At 34.9% G+C, this 10,767-nt stretch overlaps 1 protein-coding gene across 2 annotated transcripts; it reads right to left on the minus strand.

Annotated features, from left to right (window-relative positions):
• Window positions 1-3,070: 3,070 nt before the first annotated feature.
• LOC102695486 (G-protein coupled receptor 55) lies at window positions 3,071-9,577 on the minus strand. Of its 2 annotated transcripts, none has more exons than XM_069197660.1 (2): window positions 9,511-9,577; window positions 3,071-5,507 (listed from the first exon to the last, which is right to left on the minus strand). In XM_069197660.1, the coding sequence occupies exons 1-2, from the start codon at window positions 9,567-9,569 to the stop codon at window positions 4,565-4,567; spliced, it is 1,002 nt and encodes a 333-aa protein (XP_069053761.1). In that variant the 5' UTR covers window positions 9,570-9,577; the 3' UTR covers window positions 3,071-4,564. The 2 variants fall into 2 exon arrangements, with proteins under 2 accessions (XP_069053761.1, XP_015216511.1); XM_015361025.2 differs by lacking the exon at window positions 9,511-9,577 and adding an exon at window positions 6,937-7,063.
• Window positions 9,578-10,767: the final 1,190 nt, after the last annotated feature.

Raw genomic sequence — 10,767 nt, forward strand, 5'->3', positions numbered from 1 at the left:
TCAAAAAATCTGTAAGTTCGATTGTTCAAAGGTAATTACTTCATAAGTCTCATTTATGTAACCCATTAATTTTCCTTTTATTTATATTCACAGCTATCAGTTCAGTGTATGTGCTCTGTGGAACTTTCTTTCCAATAAGGATTTTCTTTGTTTGCTTTGTTTACCTAGGTAATTTTCCAGACAAGACTTCTGAAAATGGTTGAAAATGTGCTGTGGAAGTAATTTTGCATTGAGCTATCTGTATATATACAGTACTGCAATGCTGATCTAGTTCCCTGTTTCACTAGTTTCTTGTGTTGCTTTAAACAGGTGCCGTCCTTCGGAGGAGACGTAAAACCGAGGTCCTGACTCTCTGTGGTCATTAAAAATCCCAGGATGTTTCTTGAAAAGAGTAGGGGTGTAAACTCGGTGTCCTGGCCAAATTTCCCATTGGCCCTTACCAATCATGGCCTCCTAATAATCTCCATCTATGAATTGGCTTCATTACTCTGCTCTCCTCTCCACTGATAGCTGATGTGTGGTGAGTGTTCTGGTGCACTATGGCTGCTGTCGCATCATCCAGGTGGATGCTGCACATTGGTGGTGGTGGAGGGGATGCCCATTACCTGTAAAGCGCTTTGAGTGGAGTGTCCAGAAAAGTGCTACGTAAGTGCAAGCAATTATTATTATTATTATATCGTTAACTTCTTCGTTGAACACCTGACTGAACTATTCAACCATTTCCCTTTCACTGTCTAGACATTTCATAGTATTGTTCCTGATATGTTTTAATTGTTTAGTACTGAAAGAACATATTTATTTTAGCTGCCATTTCAATATTCCTTTCAATTTCTGTCTTTCTAATATCCCTTTTCCCATGTGTTTCCGGTTGTCTTTTTTCATCATTTTATAAAGCACTCTCTTTTTCTATATATTTTTTTCCAATTGATTTTTTGGATTTTGGATGCTTACATTTTAGATGCTGTTTTTAAGCTTTTGATTTATTCACTTTTGGGATAAATTTGTTCTTTGGATCAAGCAGAGTCAGTTGACACTGTTGCTGTCTATAATGCAGTGATTACGCATCTATCCGATCCCATTTTATTTCCCTTACACTGCGTCACATTCCCTCAAAGTCTGTAATTTTTAGAAATTGTATACTTTTGCTTTGGACCCAACCTGTACAGGTTCAAAATATATTATGATCACAGTTCCTCTTGTTCGTACTCTGACACTACATCATTACAAACCTTTGGAATGTATTTTATTGAGTCTACATTCCTCTCCATCATTTTCAACATTTGTCTCACCTAATTTGTTTGGTGTACCCGACATTCAGGTACAAGCATTTAATCACTCAATCATTTGTTAGGTTTTTTTTCTCTTTGTTTCTCTCGATCTCTGTTCCACATCTAACTTCCTTTTCAATTTTCTTGGGTTTCTCCCTTCATTCATTCTAGTTCAAATGTTTCTGGACTCACGGGAAGATGGAGCCCATCTAATTTAATTGTTGTGATATAATCATGTCTGTATAGATGTCCTTTGTTATAGAAAGGTCTTCAGTGGTCCAGAAAGCTGAAGCCTTCTTCTGTAGATGTCTGTAAGTCATGTCCTCACCAGTGTGAAGTGCTGACAGATTAGCATTAGCTGTTTTTCACATTTGCCTGGTGCTAGTGGGTGTCCTGAGAAAATGAGTTTTAGTCCTTTTCCTTAGTTTCTTGCCAAGTTGTTTAAAATTTGTTCTGGGTAATGATTTCCATCCATCTCATGGTTTTTAGTGCAAATCTAAGCCCTAGTGTTTCACAGAGTAGAGGCTCTGAGAACTACCACTTCTCATTTTGGATTCTTGAGACCAGTGATTGAGTTTTCCAGCCAGTGATAGAGGTGTCGTGGTTTTGAGTTGTCATGTCAGAACCCAGGTCCTGCAGTGGGGCAGATTTGGTCAGTGTTGTCATGCTGGGTGGTTTCTTTGGATGGGTTGGTGGAATTTATTCCCTTTCACCAAGTGGGACCAGTTTCTCTCAGTCTCCAAGTTTCTCTGATAATTCAGGGTGCACACTTCCCTGAATGCTGCACCCATTGAGTGCCTTTAATTTGGTCTTCAGTATTAACCTTTTCCTTCAGTCCTGGATTTTGTAGCAGTCACCACAGATGTAGTTCGGCTCTTGTGGGTCATCCAGGGTGCTTCCCATGTTGCACAAACTGCAGACGACTGGATTACTGGTTTAACCACCATATTTTCAAGTATCAAATCTGTTCTTTACTTGCCACAGAGAACTGTATTATGGAAATAAGAAAAGGCTGTTAGCCTTCCTGCATACAATTAACACCTTTTCAGTTCTCCGCACGTTACTTGCAAACTAGTCTAACGGTTGTCAACCAGTCAGACGAAAGCTAATTAACACAGACAAAGTCAGTTTTCACAGGACTCGCAAGAAGAAATTCACAAAGAATAAATCTGTTATGACAGACATGTAGTTAGGCTGCCCAAGAATGATGTACACAAGTGGTTCAGAAACTTTGTTCTGGACTTCTTGAGAATGAACACTGAAGCAGGGACCAGATGTACTGTCCATGGAAGTTAATGTTAAACTGGAGATACTTACCTTAAGGGTTGTGGGAGTATGGATCATGTTAACAAACCATGTTGTTGAAGTTGCTACCCTGGCTTCTTTCAAGATGATAAATTTGAATATTTTACTGGAGCTACTAACCACCAGACTGGTTTGATAAATTCAATTACCTCCTCTTGTTCATAATCATTCTAGTGTTCTTATTTTGACTTACAGTACACGAATGAATGGAGCATAGGAGAAACACATGGGACAATTAATTGCTGCTCTGTGCTAATGCTTAACTGAGCTTAGCATCTTAAATGATCTGGCATTTATAGTTTGTTGAAGCCGATTCAAATTTTGGGAGTAGGCTGAGTATCTCAAATAATTATCTTAATGTAGCTAATGTAACAAACAATTATTACCTTTCTTGACTACAATTTAATCCTTCTGAATTAAATGCTATCTTAAAGTGTATTTCAGAATATTTTAATCTTTAAGATTATAAAACAAAATGAAAAACAACATATCCACATTGTAATATACAGTATAGCTTAAATAATATAATGGTGTTTTTTAGATAAACGTTTTAATATTGAAAAGTTGACATTCCATCTTTTGATCAGAGTATACACAAGTCAGTATATGGTGTTGAACTGTATACATCAGTATTCAAAGTAATTGTTTTTATTTTCCTGAGGATGAGTTATAACTACAATATTCCTATTCAGTTCAATATTCATTCAGATAAACCAAAACAGCTTACTCACAGAATTCACCATGTTGTTAGGAGAGAGGTGTAACTTGCCTAAAAGTGTAAATCTGATTGCGAGTGACCCATAACTATTTTCTACAACATATTCTAAACTAATTCTCAAAAAAGTCTCATGCAGCTGAACAGACAGCTGAAATTCAGTCATGTGTGCTTGTACCGTATTTGACTTCTGTAAGATCACACTTGTTCTTTGACTTATCGTGTGTCAATCGCTAAAAGGTATACTCAACAAAGTGAAAAAAGAGAATATGAAGTAGTGTGTACCCATAAAGGGAGTGGCTACACTTGAGTAGGTGGTAAGTGGAACTGGGGTATGAGTGTGGGTGTAGGCCTAGTTGATAGGTTTTAGTTTAGTCTTGAAAACACAACAGCAATCAGGTGGCCAGAAGGGGAATGTTAAGAAAGTGTCCCACCCAGCTCCACCAGAAAGTTCAAAAGTTGAATGTTGCTAAAAACACATATCTTTGACTAAGACCCTGAACAGAGTGCTGGTCTAACAAATTAAGGTTCAACATAATTATTTTATGATACATACAGTAACTTGACAGAAAGATAATAATTGCTTGTGTATGTACAGGTACAAAAACATAACCCATTGTCACTTCTGCCTTTTTTGGGTGTGGTAACCACTTAATTTAACTTAAAAGTTGGTAGCATGGTAGTATAAAGTTAACATTTAAGACAACAGCATTCAACCAAAATATAGTGCATCCAAAAATATATAGACATTCATCTTTAATACTAATTACAAATGGGATAGAATCAATTTGGGAAAGACTTGCTTTTTTGATATTTAACGATTTTCAATAACCAAAGTGATGTTTTCACAATTTTCTGTACATAAATGCATGTGAAGTCTTATTTCTCCCAGGTTTAAATAATTATTTTTAAAGTTTTTTCCTTAATGTTTAATGGCTATTTAAGTAATCTCTTGCACACAGTAACACTCTTTTCTTTCAATATTGTATCCAAAAGATGCTTTATGAACTTCCAAAGTCAATCTCTATGAGCACACACCTCTTCTGCAGTACCACTGATGATTTAATAGTGGCCTTAAAGAAGACTTGAAGATCCCACTTCATTTTTAATCAGATATAAATACAGCAGTCGAAAGGATAAAAGATGTCCATTGTCAATGCACACATTATCTGAAAGTATGCATATTCAAACAACCACTGCTGCGTACACTGATCCGTCATTGTTTATGAGCCTGTAACCCATGCTCAGTGCCTCTATGCATTTAGAAAACGTCTGTTCACACTTCAGTCATTATAGTGTTAACCCTATGGCTTCGGAATCTTCTGATATTATCCTTCGATGATGAGCGGAGTTCCTTTGTAATGAAGTAATAACAAATCGCATCCAGACAGCAGGTGATGTTAGCCAGACACATGGTTATTTGAACAAAAAGGCTGATCTTTTCTGTTGTATTGCACTCCTTAAAATAATTTTGGCGAACAAGGAACTGCAGATAAATCCCCAGGTGGCTTGGTGTGAAAGACACCAAGAATACAAACAGGTTGGCATATATGATTCTGATACAAGTCTTATTATTTTGCATGTCAGGGTTCCGCTGTGATTGTTTAAGTGTTCTAATGATCTGGATGGAACAGAAGACCATCACCAGCATTGGGATTAGGAATCCAAAGATTTCCAGATTGATGATTACTGCAGGATTCCAAGACTCCTCCGAAAAGCCATGAAAGCATCGGAGCAGGTTAGCATCTTTATCCTTGTGAAAACTATACACAGGGGATGTTCCTGTCCACACTACAACCCAGATGACAGCACAGACTATTAGTGCCTTTTTTGGCGACCTCAAGACTTTGGCCTTGAAAGGGTGCTTAATTGCAATGTACCGGTCAATACTGATGCACATGATTGTGTATATGCTTCCATACGTGCTGACAAAGTAAAGACTTTCCAGGAAAGTGCAGAACATTTTTTTGTTGACAGACCATTCGTTCTGGGATGCGTGCATCTTGAAAGGCAGGGAGAGCAGGAGCAGGAGGTCCATTAGTGAAAGGTTAGTCATGTAAATGGTTGATTCTGTCCACTTCCTCAGCTGGATGCAGAACACAAAGAGTGCCAGTGAGTTCAGGATAAGGCCCAAAGCGAAGGTGGGGATATAGACGACTAACTGTAGTGAATTGGCAAAGGTGTTAACAGCGTCATAGGAGCAGTTGTTCATGGTGAAGCTGAAACAGAGAACATGTGTTGTTTCATGGGGAGGACCATTTGACCACATTTTTGGCAGAATACAATACTTTTCAAAATGAATTACTTAATGCATTTTGGGATTAACCAAAGTAACAGATTAACACCGGTAAATTTACAGAGGGTTATTTACATTGTCAAAATCAAATACTATTTTCAGAATCTACTGTACATGGTATATTTTGCGTGATTTAAGTGAGACTTAAAACGCAACACTAAATAAAACACCAGTAAAATGAAACACCCAAAATTATATAAAATAAATCAGATTAAACATTAGAGCAACATTAGAGTACGGCACAACAGAAGTGGAAGTCTCTATAAATCAGAAATTACAATTAGCTTAGTGGCCTGACAAAAAAATGTGAGAATTCAGGAATGGCACATGACATCTTTTCAGTATTGTTCACCAGAGAAATCACAAAGGAATTAATTACGGCGGTAATTAACTTTAAAATGAACATAAAATAGTAACACAGACTTCAAGCATAGTACTCGTAAGTAGGCATAGCCGAGACAAACAAATTACTCAATATGTAGTTGTTCCTGTGCTTCTCCAAAACACATCTGACTAACCAAACGTATTTCTGCAACAATTGATATACTGTAGCTTTTAGGTGGCTTTTTGGTCTCACCCAGCACAAACCAAGAAATATTTGTACATTTCTTTAGAAGCACAATTTTGTAAATTACGTTTTAAGTAGTTTTAATAACTTTTATTAAATTATTTGTTCATGTTAAAAGAGATGTCATTTCAATTTAGGTTAAGGCCACAAAACTTATGTAATGCCTCTGTCTTTTGCATTGGAAAACATCTCTGAATGATAGGAGAAGAAATGTAAGCCTTTGTTATATGTTGCTGGTAAGTTTCACATCTTGTGCCTGTAGGATTTTTTGACTAATGGTGTAAAACCACTTTCTTTTTTCACTTGTGTGGGTACAGAATACCCCCCTACACTTAGTCTGTTTTGATATGTCTGTTTACTATGTAGTCTACATGATTTAGAAACCAGCAGTTGACATGGTTTGCAGATTTAAGAGAAGTATGTCTCTCATTCACATAGCATCATTTCCAACAAATCAATTTTAGAGCTATGACTTTTGTCATGTTTTTCTGAAATAGCTGAAACCCAAACAGTTGAGTTTCCGCTTGCTTGAAAGACTAATGTATGATGTTTATTGGATAATAAAACTATAAGTGTGACGGCTACTATTATCTCTTTCTGTGTCACGTTGAAATCATTGCCAGCTTTTGACATCTAAGTTCACATCTTTTTGATTTAAAAAAAGTCACACGAAAGTACAATTTTGCACAATAACTCAGTTACATCAGTTAACAGAACAAATCCATCAATACAATTTATGCCTGCAATGTAAAATCTCTACCTCTGTAGTTTAGAAGTCTCTTACCTGAGCTTTATCTGTGAGTGACAGACGGATATAACTGTTCAGTGGCGTTTGTTTTGTACAAGCTTTCAGACTTCTGTTGTCTGCAGCAAGTCCAAGTACCACTTCCTATTAAGTGAGAACCATGCAATCTCCTTATAGTACTGAGAAGGAGGAGTGTTCAAATGGATATAAGTATCTCTATCTTTTAATTCTAAGACTTTATAAAAGTATAGTTAGATTAAACAATCTTCAAGTTAATTCAATGATGGGATATTTTTCACAGTTTCCATTTATTTAAAAAAAGTCTTATTTTTTTATTCAAATGATAAAAGCGTAGTAGTAGTATTTTAAAGTAAATACCTTAAGGAAAAGTGCTGCAAATTTCATGGGTTTTACAATTAATACTCACTGGTGTCTGATTCTGAAAAAAAATGGTTTGCGTGACAAGATTTCTTTTGTGGTATAAGAATTTTTCCTTGTGGGTGTATACATGAAAGGCTAACTAAGAACTTGAATATCTTTACTTGCTATCTGAAGACATGCTCATTCTCATTTTCGTTAAACTTAAACAGCTGTTTAGAGCCAACGATGGTTTTGTTGTAAAACGAAAAACCTAAATGATTTAAAGGTTAATTTTTATTGTCTCATATTTACTGTATGCTAATGATACTGTGATTCTTCATATTTAAATCTAATAAGAGTTGTTTAAAAGAAATGCTAAGCTATAGTGCTTATGTGTACTTCTAAATTGCAAAAACATTTTAATTTGTTAACCTTTGATACAAGAAGCAAAATTGATGTGTTCAGGAATGAGTGGTTATATTAAATTAAAACACCTGTAGAGGCAAGCGAGCACATCTATGGAGAGCAACAAGTTGAAACACCCTTCCTCACTCTCTGTTAAGTTTTTACTGGGTTGAATGATAAGACTTAAAGTTCATTATTCAGAAGTGAAATACTGTTTACATCACACCTAGAAATATTTTTGAGTAAGTGACATTTGTTTCTCCTGTAATACAATTCTTCAAATATGATTACACTAACCCCATCATTAACATACAGTTTGAAAGTCACACAACTGGGTATCACTGGCTACTCCGTACTGTCTGGTGAGCCTATAAACAATTTATATTTACATATTTACATTTCTTTTTACTCATTTTACTAGACCTTATTATATCTCTAGTATTAAACAGCATTGCAGCATTTATTTCAAACTACAATATGAAATAAAAGATTGAGATGGTCTAACTGCAGGACAAGTTGTAATACTTTTAGGCACCCTAAATTCATAATCTGTCACAGTTTATAAAACACAAGCTACTTTGTATTAATAATTTTGAAGCTAATCAGTAATATTTTTGTTACTTTTTTATATTTGTTTAATTGTCATAGGACTAGATGCTCTTTGTTTTTTTCAATTAAATATTTGAGTATTTAGTTTATTTTAAAGTAGAATTACTTTCTGATGCTGTTAGTGTGTAGAAAAATAGTGATATGTTAATAATGCAATTGTAATTTTCCTTGTCGTTTCAAAAGAGCTGTAAGAATCAGAATGATAAATCTATCACTTTACTGCTGTTCATTTTTATTTAATTTGAGATGTTTCTGTTATTTTAAATAATGTATTGATTAGATTTTAAATTCAAGAGCTTTGATTTCTATATTTACAGTTTATGATAATTTGAGATTTTCAAGAATTAAAAACTTAATAATAATAATTGCCCTAAAGATGTATTAAGTTATTTATTTAATGCCCCTTTTGAAATTTCACTACCTACAGTCCCTGACTTCTTAAAATTTTAGTGAAATAATAACCCAGTTTGGTCACAGATTATACTGCATAAAAATGATCTATTGTTTTGTGCTCAGATTGCCGATCACTCAGTCTACATTTTATCCTGTGTAAAGACATACAGTACTTTATCTTCTCTCGTCTACATTATAGACATACAGCAAACTAGAACTTGCTTTTTTGCTATTTGTCTAATCTAGGTTTTTACAGGGAAGAATAAGTAGTTGTTTTGAAAATACTCTTTGTACAAGTCCTATAAAACGGAAATTAGGAAAATGTTTCTTCATTCCCAAAAACACAGCAAATGGTTAAAATGTTGCTGACATCTTTTACCTTGTGTAATGTCTCATTTCCCTTTGTTTTGTTGCTCGGCTGAAAGCTTTAAATATCCTTTGTTCTCTCTTCCGCAAATAGTACAGGTGTAAAAATAGAATACTATTAACATACTTAAATACTTCCTATACTCCCACATCATAATAATAATGCTTTTTGAAGTTAAGTTTGATTGTGTTGGAGACTTTTTCACTTTAAAACGGCATGTTCAATAGGAAATATACCAATTCCTAATTCTACCCTGCACTTGTGATGCATGTTGTTTTCAAGATTAAATTGTTCATTTTCTGTTGTACCTTCATTAAATACATGTTAATTGCCAGGACTTGCAGCATTACCTACAGAATCAGGAACATGCAAAAGACCAACTACAGTAGGTGTGCTGCAGCAAATGTTCACCCTTTTAACTCGAGAAAAGCATTCTTGCCACCTCACCCACAAATTGAAAAAGACAGTGTAATGCTTACCAACTCCAGAGCCTAAAAATCGAGAGATTCATCAAGAACACAAACTCCATTAATCTCATCTGGCAAACTGCAACAGAGAAAACAAAACCATATGCACCATTAATAAATGTTTTTTTTTATTTTTATGTAAGAGTAATTTGCAAAAAAAATAACTTTCCTGCACAGGGGATTTTATATATTAAGTAATAATAGGTTCTTTAATTAACCGTTCTGACTAAATATAAGTTCTCAAAACTTCCCACTGAAAAAAAAGATAAAGATTTGTTTGTAAACAAGTCAGGAACGGGCCTTTGATTGTGATGAGGAAGTCACACCTCCTCCTTGAAGATTTAAAGAAACACAGTTGGAATTCCTGTATGATTTTAAAAAATCTTTTTATGTTCCAGATTCTGCAATGTCTGTCTCATTTTGGTGGTAGTGTTGTTATGCCATGGCCATATACTGTAGATATTTACTATGGTCACATTCATTTAACATGAATAAAGGAGGGGGTTTCCGTCATTCTGTCATCTCAATTTCAGGCCTTTAATTTTATTTGCTTAAAATGAGTCATATCAGTCATTAATTTCTTTATTTGTGTGGAACACAAAGATGTGGGCCAAATAGTATAAAAAGGGCAAATAAGGTCTTAGGAGGTTTTTCAAAAGAGACAGGGCCATGTGCCTACAATTCCTCATTTACAGTTTAATAAAACTGATACAAGTGTCTAATAAGACCTATTCTTAAAAATAAAAATAAAAACCTGGCAAAGGCTGTATAGCCTGCAAGTATGTAAAGTAATACTTTTATTTCCAATCTTTAAAGCACTTAATAATCACTTGTTCCCATAGATTATTGTGCTTTACTGGAGGTGGAAACTTGGGCTGACACTGCCAATTCCTTTCAAGGTTTTGAATACTGTATGCAATTTTGGTTGGTATTTACATTTAAAGACATAGTAGCTCAGGAATCAATTCAAAGACCAGGATCAAAATCAAGTTAACAGGTAAACATAGAGGAGTATCCTACAGAGACAGGTTAAAGAACTTTGACCTTTAGCCGTGACTTAAGGCTTTTATATACTGTACTAAGATCAAATCAATTCTCATTCTCCTTCATTCTAGACTAAAGATAATTAACTCCTTTATTCTATCCATATGATGATTCCCCTCAGAACAGGAACCAATCTTGTCTCTTTTTTCTGAGCACTTTTTAACTCTATATTATCCTTTATGTGCCATTGTGACCAAACCAGTACAAAAAAGAGTAGTAGTGTAG

Source organism: Lepisosteus oculatus, chromosome 13, assembly GCF_040954835.1.
Source record: "Lepisosteus oculatus isolate fLepOcu1 chromosome 13, fLepOcu1.hap2, whole genome shotgun sequence".
Classification (NCBI taxonomy): domain Eukaryota; kingdom Metazoa; phylum Chordata; class Actinopteri; order Semionotiformes; family Lepisosteidae; genus Lepisosteus; species Lepisosteus oculatus.